General features: G+C 41.1%; 1 protein-coding gene and 1 pseudogene across 4 annotated transcripts in view; both read left to right on the top strand.

Annotated features, from left to right (window-relative positions):
- Positions 1-14,654, top strand: part of LOC139386817 (F-box-like/WD repeat-containing protein TBL1XR1) — a 36,033-nt gene extending 21,379 nt beyond the window's left edge. For 3 of the 4 annotated variants that reach the window (XM_071132632.1, XM_071132634.1, XM_071132635.1), the window contains exons 7-15: positions 1,446-1,587; positions 2,093-2,156; positions 2,488-2,585; positions 5,881-6,063; positions 6,474-6,548; positions 6,757-6,884; positions 7,290-7,455; positions 7,811-7,912; positions 10,498-14,654. In XM_071132632.1, the coding sequence (XP_070988733.1) occupies positions 1,446-1,587; positions 2,093-2,156; positions 2,488-2,585; positions 5,881-6,063; positions 6,474-6,548; positions 6,757-6,884; positions 7,290-7,455; positions 7,811-7,912; positions 10,498-10,524 (985 nt within the window). In that variant the 3' untranslated portion in view covers positions 10,525-14,654. Of the gene's footprint in view, positions 1-1,445; positions 1,588-2,092; positions 2,157-2,487; positions 2,586-5,880; positions 6,064-6,473; positions 6,549-6,756; positions 6,889-7,289; positions 7,456-7,810; positions 7,913-10,497 lie in introns of those variants that run through there. The other variant, XM_071132636.1, reaches the window with a different exon arrangement.
- On the top strand, positions 10,623-20,164 carry LOC139387559 (protein DVR-1-like; annotated as a pseudogene).
- The last annotated feature ends 2,398 nt before the right edge of the window (positions 20,165-22,562 follow it).

Here is a 22,562-nt window from a genome sequence, read left to right on the forward strand (position 1 = left end):
CCGACTCCTTTATCCTTCTGTTTCTTTTCTCTTTCTAACTTCTCTTTCTCTCTCTTTTGGTTTCACTGTGTGTCTCCTTCTCTCCTACTCCTCTCTCCTTTTCTCTCACCCTCCTATCACTCACTGTCTCCCTCTCCTTCTACTTCTCTATCCCTGTTTCTAGAGTAAGACAGCCTAAAGATAAATGCTTATTGTTCATAAAGTAAAATCCCCCTTCATATAGCATTGGCAGTTTTCATGATTAGTATGCGTTGACCTACATTTTGATGAGTAGAACTTAATCAAGGAAGTTTACAACAGAGTGTTGGTGGTAAACTTAAGATAAAGCATGTGTATATTTGGCAGGTTTATGTACTCTCGCATCTAATTTAATCCTGAGAAGTGTGTTTTATTAGCCCTTTTCACACATACCCTTATACAGTTTGAAAATTGAAGATTTGGGCACTAGTAAGTGCCTAAATTGGAACGTATTGGCTGTACAGTAACCTGCTATACATGACGTCCGAGCTCTCTCCTCAAGAGTGATTTATTTAAAACAAGGCTCAATTTGGTGAGTAGAAAGACAATGTTTTCAGGGATACACAGACAGATGTTCAATTTAGTTTATTCTGCATGTTCTTTGGGATTTTCTAAATGGATTAACAATTCCACATTGAACGTTGCATGGTGATGAATTACGGCCATGACATCTGTTTGGTGAGTAGGCCTAGGCTTAATGATTCTGTTCCGAACCGAATGAGCCGATGTTGGTTTATTGAGTCGAACACGTGACGCAGCAAATGCACCTGAAATGCACTCATGACTCTTTTCTATGCGCACCAAAATTCCGACCTGTTTCTCTGAATCGCCTTGTGAAAGCCTAACACTGTAAGATCGTATTTTATAACTCAACTAGTCATGTTGGCAATAGAGCAAGCTTTCAAATCATGCCCACCTGATCCAGATTGCTATTTAAAATGGACCGCTTTTGGATTGCGTAAACAACAGTAGTTGTGTGATGTTGGGGATGCAGGGTTGTATTCCAAACGAAACAACTACAAGTGTGCTTGCTCTAGTTCCTCAACGGCACAGCTAGGAGAGCTAAAAAAAAAGTTACTTTTAGTTGAAGACTCTTCTTTTAGACATAAAAGTGTATTGAAAATGCTTAGGAATTACGTACACTTTGGAGATGTGTGTGTGTGGCCACTTGGAGACCCCAGTTAGTCCTCTCATAATTTTTTTTATCTTATGTGGCCTCCTACCCCACATCTTCCAGGAATTAGTCTTGTCATTTCACTGAATGTATTTTAAGATTGAATTTAGCCCTATCGCTATAGTCCAATTCCCACGAGTGTAAAGGGTTAATGTTGCTATGTTTTAGGCTGACAAGCAGCCAAAGAAGTTTCACATTAGACGACAGTGTGTAACATGTGTGTATGTGTGTGTGTGTATGTGCGCGCGCGCAGGTCTGGGGATTCAACGGCGCGGATCTGGAACCTGAGTGAGAACAGCACAGGCAGCTCCACCCAGCTGGTGCTGAGACACTGCATACGGGAGGGGGGTCAGGACGTACCCAGCAACAAAGACGTCACCTCACTGGACTGGAATGTGGGTTAGAGAGAGAGAGAGAGTGTGTGTGTGTGTTTGAGGGGTGGGGGCAGACAGACTGTGTGTGTACACACTCTGGTGTGCGTGTGTGTCTCGGCTGCCAAAGGCATTCTCTGGCAGCGCTTCACAACCGGATATATGGGACTGCTTCATTCCCTCCCATGGAAAATGCAGGGCTTTCACTACCGCTACTCAGAATATAGACTTACAGTAGAGCAGGCTGTCATTTCTCCCTGATCTACAAGTTGCTGGAGGATACTGAACCAGCATTTTTAAGTACTTTTGGCCAAATCACAACTCGAGATGTAGGAAAAACGGACTTTCTCAAATGTTTGTCATCAGGAGATTTAATCCAAGATTTGAGTAATTCACATAAATCTCAAGTTAGGATCAGTGCCATGTTTTGTCCTAATTTTGGGTGCAACAGAAACTCAGAACTACAGGTTATTGAAAAGGTTTGGTTTTGGTCCCAAAAATTACTAACTGAGGAATTTCTATCTTTCAGAGTGAGGGTACGCTGCTAGCCACAGGCTCGTACGATGGCTTTGCCAGAATATGGACTAAAGACGGTAAGCAATTTAAAGATACACAATGGGCATGCTAATTGTTTACGTAAAATGTTGGCTTGAATCCTTAGTTTTAGGGGAACAATATAAACTTTTGCTCACAGGCGAGGGGAGGAATGATGCTTTCTGTCCAATTAGGTCATTATGGACAATATTTCTGTCCATTTAGGGGACCCCTTTGTGTGGCTCAAGAGCAACCTCGAAGGCAAAAGTTCCGTATTGCCTCTTTTTTTTAATGTCAGAACTTTCACATCTCAACATTTCTAAACAGATTCACAGATGGTCTAAAGTACTGTTCTCTTGCTAACCAAGCACCATGACATGTTTTTTGCAGGTAACCTCGCCAGTACCTTGGGCCAGCACAAAGGTCCTATATTTGCCCTCAAATGGAATAAGAAAGGCAACTTTATCCTCAGTGCAGGAGTAGATAAGGTAAGATAATTGTTTGTGTGTTAAAGGTCCAATGCAGACATTTTATCAAAATGTTTACCCTGAAAGGATTTGATATCAAGTGCCTTACTGTGATTGTTTATTTTTGGCCATTTTCATTGAAAATAAAAATAGCTTCTTAGCAAATAGCAATTTCTCAATTAAGATTTTTGCTAGGACTGTCTGGTTGTTGTCTGAGTGGGAGGGGAAAACTAGCTGTTATTGGCTGAGAGGTTTGGAACTCTCTTTCTTATTGGTCTATGTAACTAATTTACTGGCAGGCCAAAAATCCTTCCCACCAAAACAGGCAGAACTTTCAGGCGGTCGTTTCAAACAAATCTTACACTAAAAGGGCTTTATCATAATTGTAACAATTTCACAGTATTATTCCGAACTCATAGTGAAAATACCATGAGTGTACAAAACATTAAGAACAACCCCTCCCTCTTACTCATTCCAGTGTTTATCTTTATCTTTATGTTCTACATCGATGAAGACATCAAAACAATGACATAACGCATGGAATCATGTAGTAACTAAAAAAGTATAGTTGAGATTCTTCAAAGTAGCCACCCTTTGCGTTGGATGACAGCTTTGCATTTCTCAACCAGCTTCACCTGGAATGATTTTCCAACCGTCTTGAAGGAGTTCCCACATGCTGAGCACTTTTCCTTCACTCTGCGGTCCAACTCATCCCAAACCATCTCAATTGGGTTGAGGTCAGGTGATTGTGGAGGCCAGGTCATCGAATGCAGAACATCACTCTCCTTCTTGGTCAAATAGCCCTTACACAGCCTGGAGGTGTGTTTTGGGTCATTAGCCATGCTGGTTAAGTGTGCCTTAAATTCTAAATAAATCACAGACCGTGTCACCAGCGAAGCACCATCATACCACCTTCTCCATGCTTCACGGTGGGAACCACACATGCGTAGATCATCGGTTCAGCGTCTCACAAAGACAGGGCGGTACGAACCAAAAATCTCAAATTAGTGCTTGATGGTTTTTGCGACTGCACTTGAAGATACGCCCAAAGTTCTTGAAATTTATGTCTTAAAGTAATGATGGACTGTCATTTCTCTTTGCTTATTTGAGCTGTTTTTGCAATAATATGGACTTGGTCTTTTGCCAAATAGGGCGATCTTCTGTATACCACCTCTACTTTGTCACAACACAAGTGATTTGCTCAAACACATTAAGAAGGAAAGAAATTACACAAATTAACTTTTAATAAGGCACACCTGTTAATTGAAATGCATTCCAGGTGACTACCTCATGAAGCTGGTTGAGAGAATGCCAAGAGTGTGCAAAGCTGTCATCAAGGCAAAGGGTGGCTACTTTGAAGAATATAAAATAGATTTTGATTTGTTTAAACACCTTTTTGGTTACTACATAGAGGTCGACCGATTAATTGGAATGGCCGATTTACTTAGGTCCGATTTCAAGTTTTCATAACAATTGGTAATCTGCATTTTTTGGACACCGATCATGGCCGATTACATTGCACTCCACGAAGAGACTGCATGGCAGGCTGACTACCTGTTATGCGAGTGCAGCAAGGAGCCAAGGTAAGGTGCTAAGCTAGCATTAAATGTATCTTATAAAAAACAATCAATCTTAACATAATCACTAGTTAACTACACATGGTTTATGATATTACTAGTTTATCTAGCTTGTTCTGCGTTGCATATAATCGATGCGGTGCCTGTTTAATTTATCATTGAATCACAGCCTACTTCGCCGAATGGGTGATTTTAACAAGTGCATTCGCGAAAAAAGCACGGTCGTTGGACCAATGTGTACCTAACCATAAACATCAACGCCTTTTCTTAAAATCAATACACAAGTATAGATTTTTAAACCTGCATATTTAGTTAATATCGCCTGCTAACATTCTTTTAACTAGGGAAATTGTCACTTCTGTTGCGTTCTGTGCAACAGAGTCAGGGTATATGCAGCAGTTTGGGCCACTTGGCTGGTTGCAAACTGTGTGAAGACTATTTCTTCCTAACAAAGACAGCCAACTTCGCCAAGCGGGGGATGATTTAACAAAAGCGCATTCGCGAAAAAAGCACTGTCGTTGGACCAATGTGTACCTAACCATAAACATCAATGCCTTTCTTAAAATCAGTACACAGAAGTATATATTTTTAAACCTGCATATTTAGTTAAAAGAAATTCATGTTAGCAGGCAATTTTAAACTAGGGAAATTGTCACTTCTCTTGCGTTCATTGCATGCAGAGTCCAGGTATATGCAACAGTTTGGGCCGCCTGGCTCGTTCCGAACTAATTTACCAGAATTTTACGTAATTATGACTTAACATTGAAGGTTGTGCAATATAACAGCAATATTTAGACTTATGGATGCCACCCGTTAGATAAAATACACAACGGTTCCGTACTTCACTGAAACGTTTTGTTTTCGAAATTATAGTTTCTGGATTCGACCATATTAATGACCTATGTCTGTGTTATTATAATTAAGTCTATGATTTGATATAGCAGTCTGACTGAGCGATGGTAGGCAGCCGCAGGCTCGTAAGCATTCATTCATACAGCACTTTACTGCGTTTGCCAGCAGCTCTTTGCAATGCTTCAAGCATTGTTCTGTTTATGACTTCAAGGCTGTCAACTCCCGAGATTATGCTGGCAGTACTAAAGTACCTAATTAGAACATCCAATAGTCAAAGGTATATGAAATGCAAATGGTATAGAGAGAAATAGTCCTATAATAACTACAACCTAAAACTCTTTACCTGGGAATATTGAAGACTCATGTTAAAAGGAACCACCTGCTTTCATATGTTCTGAGCAAGGAACTTAAACATTAGCTTTTTTTACATGGCACATATTGCACTTTTACTTCCTTCTCCAACACTTTGTTTTTGCGTTATTTATTTGAGACTAAATTGATTTTATTTATGTATTATATTAAGTTAAAATAAGTGTTCATTCAGTATTGTTGTAATTGTCATTATTACATGTATATATTATAATAATAATTGCCAATTAATCGGTATCGGCTTTTTTGGTCCTCCAATAATCGTTATCGGTGTTGAAAAATCATAATCGGTTGACCTCTATTACTACATGATTCCATGTGTCATTTCATAGTTTTGATGTCTTCACTATTCTACAATGTCGAAAAATAATCAAAAAATAGAGAACCCTGGAATGAGTATGTGGAGAAAGCCATCTAAGAATAGAAGAAACCAGATGTTTTTTTCCAATGTTATGGTATTGTCATTTTGTCACGCACATGACGAAAAGGCTCTGACAATGTATCCTCCTCTCGTTTAGACCACGATCATTTGGGATGCTCACACAGGGGAGGCCAAGCAGCAATTTCCCTTTCACTCAGCGCCAGCCCTGGACGTGGACTGGCAGAGCAACAACACGTTTGCCTCCTGCAGCACGGACATGTGCATCCATGTGTGTAAGCTGGGCCAGGACCGGCCAGTCAAGACCTTCCAGGGACACACGGTAAGACCTGAGACTGGACTGGCTCTCTGGCCTGGGTGCATCTCGATAGTCTCTTCTCCCCGTCACATTAACAATGGTTGTGTTAACAGGCAGACCAATTCTGATCTTTTGTTCAGTTATTTGCAAAATATCTGATTGGTCAAAAGATCTGAATTAGCCTGCCTGTGTAAACGCAGCCATTGTGACTGACATTGATTCATCTCAGTAGTCTAAAGTGGCAGCCTCTGGGTCAAACGCATTGATCTGAATATAGGGGATAGGTGAAAGCTTTTGCCCATCCTGTTTCGTCACATCACTGCAGGAAGTGCCTTTGTACGTGCACCCTGTTTGTGCACTACCCATGTTATAAAGTTCACGCAAGTTTCCTTGTATCCTCCCTCCCTCATAACCCCTTTGACTTTTCCCTCTAGAATGAAGTGAACGCAATCAAGTGGGATCCTACGGGGAGTCTGCTGGCCTCCTGCTCCGACGACATGACACTCAAGGTCAGGACACACAGCTCACACACAACTTCCTAACTACTGCCAAATATGTAATTTCACGGAGTAGGAACGGTACAAAATAAGTGTTATCGGGGTCCACTTTTGGCTGTAGTTTATAAGCCGTAACTAGAATCTTTTCTTCCCAAGTCGGTTCATATAATTGATTGGAGTCCTCACGTCTCTTTCTCTCTCTCCCCTCCATCTCTATCAGATCTGGAGTATGAAGCAGGACTCGTGTGTCCATGACCTGCAGGCCCACAGTAAGGAGATCTACACCATCAAGTGGAGCCCCACGGGGCCTGGGACCAACAACCCCAATGCCAATCTGATGCTGGCCAGGTAATATAAGGCTAGGAACCACTCCAACTCCCAGCATGCCTCTGGGGTTTGGGCTAAAACAAATGCATTTAGGATCTGTACGTGATGTAGTATGGAGTCATGTATGTTCATTCTATGCTTCTCAATCTGTTACGTTCTGTTTACCCCAACTGATCCCAGGATAGTCACTGTAATCAAATGAATGAATGGTTCTTCTCTCCCTCTTTCCTCTCTTCCTTTCTCTCTTTCCTCTCCTCCTCTTCCTTTACTCTCCTAAATTGCTTCGGGGCGCTGCACTGGGGCTGACCCTGTACTCCCTCCAGAGTGTGTCTGCTTTTCTGTGGCGTCTTGGAGGTTAGGAGCAGAGCAAAAGATGAATTTCCTTTCCAAGATGGACACTAAAGTCTTATTCCATCTCCCCCCCAGTGCGTCGTTTGACTCGACTGTGCGCCTGTGGGACGTGGAGCGCGGCGTGTGCATCCACACGCTCACCCGCCACCAAGAGCCCGTCTACAGTGTGGCCTTCAGCCCCGACGGGCGCCACCTAGCCAGTGGCTCCTTTGACAAGTGTGTCCACATCTGGAACACACAGGTACAGGATGGACTGACACGAACTGACACACACACACACACACACACGTTCTTCTCACTCATACGTCATTCACATCTCAAGACCAACTGTTTATTGCAGGGCTGGTCTGATGGTCGATGCATGGGTTTGAATATTTAGGTCCAAATCCTAACTTGAGATGTGAGCGCAAAACTCTGACTTTCACGTGAATCATGCGTTGATTTCAACCGGTGATTTGTTCGAACTATTCTCAAGTAAGGATTCAGCCCTAAGTGAGATGCATGTAAAACATGATTGAAATGGACTTGTCCCCAGTTCTCCTGTTTATCAATGTTTTGCTGATCACATCCGTCTGTCCATCTGTCTGTCCGTACAGACGGGTGCTTTAGTTCACAGCTACAGGGGAACGGGGGGCATCTTCGAGGTGTGCTGGAACGCCACGGGGGATAAAGTGGGAGCCAGCGCGTCAGACGGATCAGTAAGTCACCAGCCACCTCTTCATGGCCAGGAGTTATTTTCCTGATTTCAGAAGGAACAAATATTAGACCACAGTTAAAAGCTATATCTAGGGTCCCAAGTTTTTTTCTGGCTTCATTTATGGTCACTGATCACCTATTAGTGACACATATATATGGATGATGGCACTGTGCTAATAGCAACTCGCATGCCCAGCCCACCTTAGGATCTGTCTTTTTTCAGCCATCTATGTCCTGTGTTTTTGAGAGGTGCCAAATCCAATTCTCACTTCAATCTCGCTGGATTGATTGCTTTCATTCTACTCATCATACTCTTTCATACCTGTTGTCCCCCCCGTTAATGTTACGACCGGGAAAATGTTTGGAATGACCTGTCGAACACACCCCGGTAATGGCTGAAATGGGCTCAATGGAATTCATCGTCTTTCCAGTGAATCTATATGAACGCTAAAGCTTCGTCAGGGATTTAACACATCTCGGCACTTGCATTACACACAAAAAAGTTATCATTTGATACAGTTGAAATGTTTTCAAATTAGATGAGCTGAAATGAAACAAATTTCCGAATGTGAACACTCTGATTATAGTGAGCGTGTTGATTTTTTAATCAGAGCGTATCCTGCTATTGACATGCTTGTTGAATTATGCAACAGAAAGTGACAACAGTATTTAAAGAGGCAGTCTAGAAAAGTGTAGGTAGGCCTAAACGGAGGACGTTTTTGTGGTTGTAAGCCCTATTCCACCTAGGGTTGTGGCAGTCCTGAAATTGTCAGCCAGAGACCGTCAAGCAAATAACTGCCAGGCTCACAGTAATTGACTGTTAATTAGCATAACCAAGTTTAGCATCTCCTGGCTTCCACACACATCTTACAAGCCACTGACGCAAACCTTTGGAACATCTACTTTTTTTTTAAGTCTTAAGAAATCTATTTAATATAGTCTACGCAATCACAATAAATTCATGATTTATTTTAGACCGGTCTAAAGAAACATGATATGAAGAAAATGTAGTCTATTTCAGAAGAACAGAATAGCATACTCGGAGTTGTCCTTATGTTAGGTCCTGATCTGGCTATGCCATATGGCTGTGGGCTACACTAGTTCATTTAGCAGATTTGCTTAGAATTCCATTTTTTTTAAATTATTTTATAGTATGAAGAATACAATTGAACATAGCTTAATAAAATAGAAACAATATTTTCTCAATGATTCCAGAGGAAGTGTGCACATGCGACTATTCTGTGTCGAGCGGTTAACGAAGAAATGGTATATGCTTAACTTTAATTGTGATACAAAGGTTGGGCTATATGTTTTGATGTTTAAGACATTCTAAGGCTGCATGATGAGACTAATGATGATTTGAAAAAAGTCGGAATCTGCACACCATCAGTATCCCATTCACAATTTGACAAGCACTTGATAATATTCTCACCAGGCCTTGAATTTCCCGGCGGAATCCCCCTTGTGTGGCCCTTAAAAAAAAATCTATGCCTCTTGTGGCCATTGTGCCCTTGGCCTGAATATGATAGGCTAATTGTAATTCCCTTCTCTTGGCTGCCATGCTCCGACGCACCTCTCAAGGGAAAACGGAGCGCTGAGTACCAGGCAGTAAGCAAGTTTGTTAGGCTGCTAATGACCATCCGCAACATCAGAGCTTGGAGAAGCCTAGTTGCCGTGACTGAACGGCCACGTGGAAAAAATGTGACACACAATATAAAATAAATACCTGATACCATTTGAAAATAGACTTGAGTATACATTCTCTTTCCATGACATAGACTGACCAGGTGAATGGTATGATCCCTTATTGATGTCACCTGTTAAATCCACTTCAATCAGTGTAGATGGAGGGGAGGAGACAGGTTAAAGAAGGAAAATGTTTTATGTGCTATAATTCATTAAATACATTATGGATTTAAGACATTCAAAGAGTTTAGTGTCTTCATCCATTGTCCAACTGTTTCATTTAAAAATATATTTATTATTATTATATATTTTTTTAATCGTGGCAAATGATCTCTAGATGTAGGTCCTCGGTTGGTAGAGCATGGCACTAGCAATGCCAAGATGGTGGGTTAGATTCCCGGGACCACCAGGAATCGAACTACCTATCCAGTTTTCAGTATCTGTTTTATTCATCAAGTGTCGGTATTACAGCTAGAGCAGTAAACAATGTTTATTTTTATGTCAATAGTTGCAGCTGTGGAGTAATTAATCAAACGGATAGTTTGTCAATAGGCTTGAGCATCTACGGATAATCTGTAAGGGATTGTCCTAGTGCAGTGAGACCCACCACCAATTATCTCCTTGCATAATGCAGTGTCTATTGACGGGGACGGTTAGGAAGTCGATAGCTATCGTTCTGACTGGACTTGAGAGGTTTTACACATTGGCACAGCTGAGTTCTAAAATTGAATAATGAAAGGAAGTGTTTTTCAGCAGTGGAAACAGCACTACTTAGACTAATAATGGATGTGTGTTTCTTATTGTTAAGGCCAGGGGTTTCTCTGGTCACATGGTCAGAAAAAAACAACAACCTTGCCCTGCTCATTACATTTGACCTTTAACCTCTCCCTCTCCGTTCCAGGTTTGTGTACTAGACCTGAGGAAATGACGCTCGTTTGGGGAGCCATGGACCGACTACGAATGTGTACATAGCCAAAATGACTTTCCCAGCCTGTCGTCTACACTGCTGTAGTCCCATCAGAAGCCATGGCCCATCCTCACAACCACCACCACCACCATTACCATCACAGCCAAACAGAGCACCCCAACACCCCCATAAACACAGACTACCCCTCCAGAGAAGAGGTCAAACTAACCCCCAGCAAAGGGGATCTGGACTTCCCTCAAGTCCGACTCAGACCCACAGGAGAGAAAAAGGACTATATTATGGTCACCGAGACAAAAATCATATTGAAGAGAAGAGGACCCATTGCATACATACCAAAATATCTGCAATTTGTTGTTTTATTTATTTATTTTTTATCCTTTATACCAGAAATGAGAAATGTTAAGCTTTTTTCCCCCCACGTTGTTGGTGTGTGCATATTGTACATGTCCACATTTTTTGTTGTCCTGTGGCCATTTTGTTTTGCTGTAGGTTTGTGTTACATGTCGAGAGAGGTAAGGTCAGTAGGATTTATTTTCTTAAATTTGGGTTTCAAACTGATATTGGGAGAAATCATTCATTTTGGCACTGTCCATGCATGTTTTTGTGGTTCACAAATACATTGAACAACAAATATATATTTATAAAGTTGAAATAGGTTAATTTGTTTTCAATTCAAAGCTTCAAACAATTAAATTCAAAGTTTTTTTTTTCAGTTTGCCAAAATCCTTTTATTAAACATTTTTGGGAGAGCAGTTAGAGGGGATTAAAGGTGCCATATGCATACTTGTACTTCTTATTACCTTTAAATGGCTTCAGGTGTGCAAAACTGTTAGCTTAGTAGAAATCTGAGAATTATAATAAACTCTTGGACTAAAGATCATCACTGCAGCTACTAGAAAGCCCCATCCTCTTACATTCTAACTACATGTGATGTTAGATTTGAGTGTAATGGATTGGTTAGGGGAAGTTGCAGACACTGATCTAAGGTCAGTTTGGCGTTTTCTCCCGTAATGGCTATGGCTAGGATTGGGGGATGGTAAGCTGATCCTCGATTTGTGCCTCTCGGGGAGCTTTTAGCCAGAATATAGGGATGGCAGTGCTTTGGGTAGCTCATGAATGACAGGACAACCCACATTCAAAGCCACAATGTCCTACAGGCGGGTTGTGTTCAGTAGGACACTAAGTAGCAACAAGTTTTGCAATGGAAAAACACGTGTTTCACTTTGGACACGTTCAATTAGAACTTCCACGTTTCAGAACGATTTCTCCCTATTGAACACTCTCCATGTATCCTGATTGGTTGATAGAGGATGTTACCATTAACATCTGAGCTGTGCTATTCACGATATGTTGTACCTCCACTGTCCATCGCGTGCTGAGCTAACAAATGCTAAATGATAATCAGACTAAGCCATCACTTAAGTTTATTTTTTGCTTTGTTTTGTTGACCGGTCTTGCTTGGTAATTAATCTGGACATACTGTAGCTGTCTTGATTTCAGCAGTAACACTTGCATAGAGTGGGCGTGTACTGTACAGAGGACCTTCATAGCACCTACATAAGTATTACGCCCGGCCCTTTCAAATGTCTGCAGTCAGTTTCAACCATGCTTCCTTCAATCGACAACCAACTCATCACATTTGAAATGTTAAGGCTGGGCAACCTTATTGCAATTTGTCATGTTGAACAAAATGTTATGATTGTCATTGACTGTTGATTTCTGGGATCTAGTGATGTTTATGTTGATGTCTTCAGGTCATGTTTAGGTGGTTGACGGTAGTTTTCGGGCCCGAAAGAGGTCTAAAGGCGTCCGCATGCTTCAGTTTGCCTGGTGGCTAGCCAAAGTCGGGTAGGCGAACTGAACAAGTGTGCTCGTATACTTCCGTAAAAGACCTTCACTTAAAAAAATTGAAACAAGCGGCAATAGTACTGTTTGTCCATTTTGAGACACCGTAGCCAGTATACACTTTCTCAAAATAATCTGAATTAATCTAAATCCTGAGTTATTATTATAATTTTTTTTACCTTTGTTTAACCAGGCAAGTCAGTCAGTTAATTCTTATTTTCAATGACGGCCTAGGAACAGTGGGTTAACTGCCTTGTTTAGGAGCAGAACAACAGATTTTTACCATGTCAGTTTGGGGATTCGATCTGGCAACCTTCCGGTTACTAGTCCAACACTAACCACTAGGTTACCTGCCACCCCAAATCTATCAATTTTTACATTTTTGCAGAGGAGATCTTAGATAGAAAATTGTGCGACTAAGATGTTTGGTGCAGTATTTCTCAATTAAAAAATGTACATGAAAATGAGTTGTCTCGTTGAATGTCAACAGACTTCACTGAAGAATCCTGTTCTTCAGGATGTTGACCAATCACTGACGAACAGGTGTAGACTTCAGCTACCAACCTCGGCTTTTCTCAAGAAAATATTGTGTGTCTGGAAAAACCCTTACCGATGTCCAAAACGAACAAAAACATCACAAAATATCATCATAATATATGCACAAACTCTTCCGAACTGTTTCGGCTGGGAAGCATGCGGACGCCTTTACACGAGATTAGTCTACGTTCCAAGACTACTTTTTGAGTTCTATAAACATCTGACAAAGTTAGATTTTTGGAGTGAACCATTGCTTTAAGTGTTCTGTTTTAGGACACAATGCTGTGTCTGCTCTTTGGTCGTGGTTTTAAAAGTGATTTTGTGCACAGCACCAACACAGGCTGTGTTGAGGCCTATGCATGGATAGACAGCGTTTTTGTTTTGTAGTGTTTCAGAAGGTGCAGGTTTTGTTCATTTTTTTTTAAGCCTTTTTTTTCCCTTTTGTTTTTTTTTTTTGCAGGGAGATTAGTTGAGATGAGGAGCGGACTTTGGGACATATATGACTTCATGTAACTACATATAATATATCTGTGACATCACAGGCGATTTCTTTTTATATGCCACTCAAGTGCAAAGGTGGTTTAAAAAAAAAAAAAATCTAACTCTTGAAGACATGCTTGGAAAATGTGGCGGTACTATACATCATGTGGGTCTTTTACCATGAGAAATGGTTCTTTATAAAATACCATTAAACGGTCATAGCTATAAAAGAGAAGAGCAGCCCTAAGACTGGGTTTATATGTTTTTTTTTTCCTGCACTTCAGAATAATGTGTAACAGGGAGATGTTTAAACCAGGGTTGTAGTCAATTCTATTTTGATTCATTCTGTAAGGGAACTTTCAATTCAAGAATTGAAAAAAATTCCTCATTCAAAATTAATGCCACTTTTTTTCCATTCTTGAATTGGAATTTCAGTTCATCCCATAAATTTAATTTAGAGTTGATTCCCAACCCTGGTTGGCACATCCACACGGATTAATGCTCGTGGTTTTATTTCACTCTCAGCTGAACGTGTGCAGTAGTTCCGTTAAAAAGGAAGGGGAAATAGTAGTGTCTAAACAGTTGACTTATTGGATCCAGGCCAACTTCATGGCATTCCAAAATCCCATATCTTAACCCTAGCTATCATCCTGTCGCTTTAAAACACCAATGTTGTTTTTTGTTGTCTTTTCAAAGGCCTCCTTTGCGATTTTCTTTCTCAGAATGTAACTTGTTTTACAAACAAATTTTGTACAGAAGCTAAGAGTATTTTGACGTTTTCTTTAATATAATCAACAGTGAGTGGATTGTACCATGATGACACGATTTATTATGAAGTCTATGACAGTGGAATGGTATTTTATAACCCTTTTGTTTTTAAAAAGAGAAGCTTTTTACACTGCATTCAAGTGTTTGCTATTTTTTTTTGTTCCTACCTAAAGTACTAATTCTATCTTTGCTATGTCTAAAAAGCCCTTGAAGGTTTTGTACTCTTTGGAAACTTTTATAATTCAGATTTATTTGTAGCTATGTACGCAAAAATGAACAAAAACAATAAATCTCAACATTAACAAGGACGTGTCATAACACCCTGGACCATGTAAATACCTGTTTGCAGATTTTTTTTTTGTTCCATGTTGTCTTTGCCCTCACCCTTATGTTCTCTCTCTCATATGGTTGCTGAGACTCTCTCTGCAACCTACGCATTTGACTGTTGTAATATCACTCAGATCTTTGAAACGTCTAGAATAAAATCTATTTTGATAATAGCCAAGTGGTTTTTCTGTTGACTTGCTTTGTTCCTCATGACACCTAGAGGGCCTTCTGTTGTATTGCATTCTCCCTCAATGTACAGTTAGTGGCAATCCGCAGTAGAAACGAAGTGGCCTCCCCACCCCGGTTCTGTAAAAAGATGAGGGGTGAGGCTGGAGAAATGTTATCTCAAATCGTAGACCAAGCTATGGATACAAGGATTGACCATCTATGGTATCAACATTTTAGTTTAAACCATGTTTTGAGGCGGTTTGACATTTTAAAAAATAATTTACAAGCTTATATTTTGGGTTCTGATGGGGTACGACAGTCGAATTAAACTCATGAGTCGTAAATTACATTTTAAAATAATGAATGGGTAAATATCAATTTATAAGTAAAAAAAATAATTGATCATGTTTACAATGTTTATTGTAGCAACTGCTGGTTGCTCATTTAATGGTATCCGTTTCCCCTTTAGCCATAGGGGCTGGTTGTGTATAGTACTCTACCCTTGGACATGGTACATGGCACAATGTCTTGAGCACTTTCGGGTCTTGTGATGTTTGCATGTTCTAAATCCAGGATACAAATTAAGGAAACATGCAGACCAGAAGACAGCATAGCCTACATTTTTTAAAAGGCCAGTGACTGCCATCTAGTGGTCAAACGTTTTATGAAATTGGGAAGTTAAAGGTGCTACACAATTTCTCCCCTATGTGGAAGCTAGGTGAATTCCAACAGCACTAGGCTACATTCAATTCTCCCTCCCAGAATACCATTTCAGTAACATGGCAGAGACTCCCACTTGAGGCTTTTACTTTCTGTTTTGGTCTTCCAGCTTCAAACAGCTGTAAAAAATATTTTTGTTATTGAATATATATTTCACAGATGGTAAAATTATATCCTACACTATTCATTGCTTGTTTTCTCACTTAAACAGAAATTGAGCGAACAGTGTAGAATTTTAGCAACCAGGAAAATTACAGCGGTTTCTACATTGGCTGCTTTCCCCGGTTTCTATTAAATAACACAGCCACAAAGTCAAACGGTTTTCGCATTTTTCTGGTCCAGCGGGATAAATGAATTAGCGAATGTCACAGCCAATTACAAAACTGACGAGTAGACTTTAAAGAGGCAATCTGCGATTGCGACATTTGTGGACATTTAATGAGCGACTGCCTTTCAAAAGCAACAAATCCCATCGAAAATGGCCTATGTGGCATCGATTTGAGTCAGAAACAGTTATTCCGAGTGTCAAAATTGACTACAAACTGTAAACAGGATCATTTTGGTCATGAAGTCAGCCTTGTCTAAAACGGAGTTTGGAACATCACTGCGTCACAATGGGTAAATGGAGGTTGGGTTTTGATTTGACCATGTCCATTTGCCCACTAACATGGGGTGAACAGTTGCGGTGATTTCCCTCTATCCAATAGCATAGACAGTAAGACAGACCTGCCCAGCAGCTCTGACTTTGTTTACATATGACAACACGTTGCACATTTTTAAACTTGAGAAATACTGCACCAAACACCGTAGTTAAATGTCAAATTGAGCAATTAAAACATTATTGGCAAAAATGTCGACATTAATTGCAAAATTCTTGAGTTATTTTACATTCATTCTGGCGATTTTGAGGAAGTGAAATAGGTTTTTGCGTCTCATGTGGGACAAATATCATTAACCAAACGTAGAATAGGTCAGGAAACGCACCTCCAAGACTGAAATCACGCAACAGAAAGACACGCAATTGATTATTGAGGAATATAACTTAGACTAAATGCCTCATGAGCTTAGTTCTACTGTCTTACACCATCAGAACCCCAGAAGAAGCTTCCCACTGGTCAATCAACTTTGTTTCCACGCCATTTCATTGAAGCTATGTTGAACCCAAGTGGAATAGACATTGAATTGACATCTGTGCCCAGTGGGTTGTTGTATCCTACTCCACTGTAAACAATGTAATTGTAAGCAAACATTGTTTAGCTTAAAACATGGTACAAACAATATTTTACGGAGGGTCAGTCATTGCATCCATAGGTCTGTCTATGAATTTGAGTGGTTACATTTCTCCAGTGCCATCCCTCAGCTGTTCACCTAAAAAGGTGTCTGGGTGTCCTCTTTGTTGTTGTTTGAAGTGCTCCTTTCCATTTAAGATCATTGGAAGAAAGAGGAATGTCTGGTTAAAAAAATGATCAGAATAACAATTTGAGGTCAAGTCATTATTGACCCACATAGGCATACATACACAATCAATTTTAAACAAGTTTGATATTCAAGAGATATCCTTTGGTCTTTGAAAACAGTTGCTTCTGAGTTAATTCACTCCTATTGTTTTGGGGGTGAAATATACCAATGAAAAATAAACTAGGGGGACAAAGTCAGAGAGCATTGGCTTTCTTTATTACAGATAAAGGCTTGTATTGACTGTGACATTGCAAATCCAATTGTAAATTGAAACCTGGGCCCTACTAAAGTGTGAACCTAATATGTCTTCTTTTTTCTGTTCTCAGACTGGTGTCAAGCTTGAGTTTGAGGGCCACGGCTGTGTGGAGAAACATCTATTCTTCAACGGGTCTTTTCTACAGCCCTTGGAGCAGCTCTCTCTGGCGCAGCTTGAAATCAAGTTCCAGTGGGATGTGTTCTGCACACCAAGGTTCCTCCTGGGCCCACAGGCTCTCAGTGTATCCCTGTACAAGGAGCTGCGTGCGACCCTGAGGGGAGCGAGCCACGAGGCCAACCGCAGGCTGGTGCTGCCCCAGTCCCAGTCGGTGCAGCTAGAACCAGAGCCCAGATCCCTCTCGCTGGACCTCACAGCCTTGGCTGAGAACTGTCTTAAAACCCCCTACAGTCAATTTCGAAGGCCCCGTGTGAATCGAATTAGCATAACAACACAATCAGTGTTTTTGCATTGGATGCATCTCAATCCACCGCATGTCGAGCTTCTGCATCTGCAGTGAAAGGTGAGAGAGCTAGAGCGGTATTCTCACACATTCGTCTGTAGCATACGAACAGTTTAGCCTACAAACTATTATGACCACTCTATGGAACGATGAGACTCTCACAACACGAAGTCGGAAGAGCCGATCTGCCAACTTCTGTCTGTAGTGTCCGAACAGTTTGGACTACACACTAATAGGACCCCTCTGTAGAAAGGTGAGACTCGTCTGAAGGTCCCCCAGTACCAATTAAACACTTTCTATGGAAGTCTATATGGAGACAGTTTAGTGCCAAAAATAATGGGTTAAATACATGTTAAAAAAAATATATATATATCAAATGTTTCCTGATCTTTCTTAAATGTCTCCGATATAGGACAGACACTTCAGAACAAACTTCCTTTAGATAGAACATGGAACAAAAACTATCTGTTGTTCCATGTATTGAATCTGTTATTCAATGTGTTAATTAAACCAGGGAGGATCTACGGGCTGGAGCTACAGCCTCAACCCGCCCACACCCTGGTCAGGGACACCATCATGGCCCACCACCTGAGAAACACTCTCCCGATCGGGCCAACAGTAACCTTCCCAGAGTTCCAGACTTCATTTGGTGGCCCATATCCCTGAACCCGCTCTAGTGCTGCTCTCGGCGGAAGTGGAGAGTCGTCTATCAACTCCTGAACAGCTAATCAAATGGCTCCCAGACTATTTGCATTGCCCCCCCCCCCCCCCCCTCTTCTACGCTGCTGCTACTCTCTGTTATTATCTATGCATAGTCACTTTAATAACTCTACCTACATGTACATATTACCTCAATTACCTCGACACCAGTGCCCTTGCACATTGACTCTGTACCGGTACTCCTTGACTCGTTTCTCTGTATATATCAATGATGTCGCTCTTGCTGCTGGTGATTCTCTGATCCACCTCTACGCAGACAACACCATTCGGTATACTTCTTTGGCCCTTCTTTGGACACTGTGTTAATAAACCTCCAAACGAGCTTCAATGCCATAGAACACTCCTTCCGTGGCCTCCAACTGCTCCTAAACGCAAGTAAAACTAAATGCATGCTCTTCAACCGATTGCTGCCCGCACCTGCCGCCCGACTAGCATCACTACTCTGGACGGTTCTGACTTAGAATATGTGGACAACTACAAATACATAGGTGTCTGGTTAGACTGTAAACTCTCCTTCCAGACTCACATTAAGCATCTCCAATCCAGAATTAAATCTAGAATCTGCTTCCTATTTCGCAACAAAGCCTCCTTCGCTCATGCTGCCAAACATACACTCGTAAAACTGACTATCCTACTGATTCTTGACTTCGGCAATATCATTTACAAAATAGCCTCCAACACTCTACTCAGCAAATTGGATGTAGTCTATCACATCCATTTTGTCACCAAAGCCCCATATACTACCCACCACTGCAACCTGTATGCTCTCGTTGGCTGGCCCTCGTTACAAATTCGTCGCCAAACCCACTGGCTCCAGGTCATCTATAAGTCTTTGCTAGGTAAAGCCCCGCCTTATCTCAGCTCACTGGTCACCATAGCAACATCCACACACTCCAGCAGGTATATTTCACTGGTCATCCCCAAAGCCAACACCTCCTTTGGCCGCCTTTCCTTCCTGTTCTCTGCTGCCGATGACTGGAACGAATTGCAAAAATTACTAAAGCTGAAGACTTATCTCCCTCTCTAACTTTAAGCATCGGCTGTCAGAGCAGCTTACCAATCACTGTACCTGTACACAGCCCATCTGTAAATAGCACACCCAAATACCTCATCCCTATATTATTATTATTAATTTTTTTGCTCTTTTGCACCTCAGTATCTCTACTTGCACATCATCATCTGCACACTCCAGTGTTAATCCTAAATTGTAATTATTTCACCTCTATGGCCTATTTATTGCCTTACCTCCCTAATCTTACCACATTTGCACACACTGCACATAGATATTTATATTGTTTTATTGACTGTACGTTTGTTTATCCCATGTGTAACTCTGCATTGTTGTTTTTGTCGTACTGCTTTGCTTTATCCTGGCCACAGTTGGAAATGAGAACTGGCCTACCTGGTTAAATAAAGGTGAAATAAAAAATATAGCCCTGCTATTGTTGTTTACTGCTGCTCTTTTAATGATTTGTTATTCTTATCTCTTACTTTTTTGTTGTTGGTATTTTCTTAAAACTGCGTTGTTGGTTAAGAGCTTATAAATAAGCATTTCACTTCATTTGGTGCATGTGACAAATACAATTTGATTTGATTTGCCACCTCTACATCGACTTCAAGGACGTGGGCTGGTAGGACTACTGCCACATAGAGTGCCCATTCCCACTGAGCGAGAGAGCCAGAACGGCACCAACCATGCCATCCTGCAGACACTGGTACACTCCCTGGACCCCTGCGGCACACCCCAGCCCTGCTGAGTACCCATCCGCCTATCACCTGTCTCCATGCTCTACTACAACAACAACGACAATGTAGTCCTATGCCACTACAAGGACGTGGTGGTGGATGAGGAAGGCTGTAGATGAAATACACGAGGAGGTGTGAAAAGAAAGAAAATGCCTTGTTGATTAGTGGAGTGGATTTTAGGAAAAATGTATTTGTCATATGCATTGTTTTTTAAATATTATTTTTTTATCACTCATACAGTGAGGCTCCTGTGGTCAAATGGCTTTGACATCGTCATACAGATAGATGGTCTCTCTCCTCAGTTTGGCACGTCAAATCAAATGTTATTGGTCACATACATATATCTAGCAATGTTATTGCGGGTGTAGCGAAATGCTTGTGTTCCTAGCTCCTACAGTGCAGTAATATCTGACAATTCACAACAATACACACAAATCTAAAGTAAAAGAATGGAGTTAAGAAATATATAAATATCAGGATGAGCAATGTCGGAGTGGCGTTGACTACATTTCAGTAGAATGGAATACAGTATATACATATGAAATGAGTAAAGTGGTATGTAGACATTATTTAAGTGGCTAGTGTTCCATTATTAAAGTGGCCAGTGAATCCATGACTATGTATATATGACAGCAGCCTCTAAGGTGCAGAGTTGAGTAACCGGGTGGTACCTGCTAGTGATGACTATTTAAGTCTGATGGCCTTGAGATAGAAGCTGTTTTTCAGTCTCTCTGTCCCAGCTTTGATGCACCTGCCTTCTAGATGGTAGCAGGGTGAACAGGCAGTGGCTCGGGTGGTTGATGTCCTTGATGATCTTTTTGGCCTTCCAGTGACATCGGGTGCTGTAGGTGTCCTGGAGGGCAGGCAGTGTTCCCCTGGTGATACGTTGGGCAGACCGCACCACTCTCTGGAGAGCTCTGTGGTTGCAGGCAGTGCAGTTGCTGTACCAGCCAGTGATACAGCCCGACAGGATGCTCTCAATTGTGCATATGCGAAAGTTTGTCAGGGCCTTAGAGGCCAAGACAAATTTCTTCAGCCTCCTGAGGTTGAAGAGACGTTGTTGCGCCTACTTCAACACACTGTCTGTGTGGGTGGACCATTTCAGATTGTTGATGATGTGTACGCAGAGGAACTTGAAGCTTTTCACCTTCACATGGACACATTTCACCTAACACAGAAATTCCAGATAGAAATTGATATACCTCTCACAGACTGGGATTTATAGTGCCATCCTCTGGCCACTACACATGCCGAAAGCAATCCCTGACCTATTTTTCATTCTGCAGTAAAAAATAAATAATAATAATAATCAAGAGAATGGCAGTGAGTGCCGAAGATGTTTCAAAACAGCTTTGCTGGTAACATTTGCATCGTATAATCAACTCCAGTGAACTTGTAAGATGTTTCTGCTTGGCTGCCATGATCGGAGAAAATCTCAACAATGAGGCTATTCTCATTGCTGCCATTGTTATCACACAACTTCAGACCTGTTGTATACCTTTCAAAGAATGTCTAGGTGGGGGAAGCTTTCAAACCAGACCTGGGCTGTTGTCAGATCTCATCATTATGAATTATATTATTATCTGAAATTGCCTTGGTTGCAGGAAAGAAGCAGAACAGAGTCCCTGGCTTTCAGTTATTGTTTTATGGCGAAAGGGGAAGGAGATACCGAGTTGCACAACTGAATGCATTTAACCAAAACGTGTCTTCCGCATTTAACCCTGAGAGGTGCAGGGAGCTGCCTTAATCAACATCCACATTATCGGCGCCTAGGGAGCAGTTGTTGTTGGGGGTTAACTGCCTTGCTCACCGACAGAACGGCTCAGGGATTCTGACCAGGGACCAATGCGCTTAGCCGCTAGGCTTCCTGCCACCCATGCTATAAGCAGCATTCATCCTGTTTGGCTTCTTTCCAATGTTGTCAAAAGGCAGTGTCTTTGACTCCTTCTACATTGCTGTTGTTTGACTGCGGTGCTGTCAAAAGGGTCTACACTGTAGTGAGTTACATACACTAACAAAATTCTTATTCAGAACAATGGTGTTGGAGGTTTTACATGTTTAGCTCTGCAGGCAGTTCAATGTAGAAACCACAGTGTCCTAAAATGTAAAACACTGCTGCATGCAAAAACAGGAAATGCTATGTGGTTTTCTAAATTATGTAGAAGTATCTACCTCATCCCCATACTGTATTTATTTATGTATCTTGCTCCTTTGCACCCCAGTATCTCTACTTGCTCATTCATATATATATATATATATATATATATATATACACACATATATATATATATTCTGCACATCTACCATTCCAGTGTTTAATTGCTATATTGTAATTACTTCGCCACCATGGCCTATTTATGGCCTTAACTCCCTTATCTTACCTCATTTGCACATACTGTATATATACTTTTTCTACTGTATTATTGACTGTTTGTTTGTTTATTCCATGTGTAACTCTGTGTTGTTGTATGTGTCGAAATGCTTTGCTTTATCTTGGCCAGGTCGCAGGTGCAAACGAGAACTTGTTCTCAACTAGCCTACCTGGTTAAATAA

The sequence above is a fragment of the Oncorhynchus clarkii genome, chromosome 28, assembly GCF_045791955.1.
Source record: "Oncorhynchus clarkii lewisi isolate Uvic-CL-2024 chromosome 28, UVic_Ocla_1.0, whole genome shotgun sequence".
Taxonomy (NCBI): domain Eukaryota; kingdom Metazoa; phylum Chordata; class Actinopteri; order Salmoniformes; family Salmonidae; genus Oncorhynchus; species Oncorhynchus clarkii.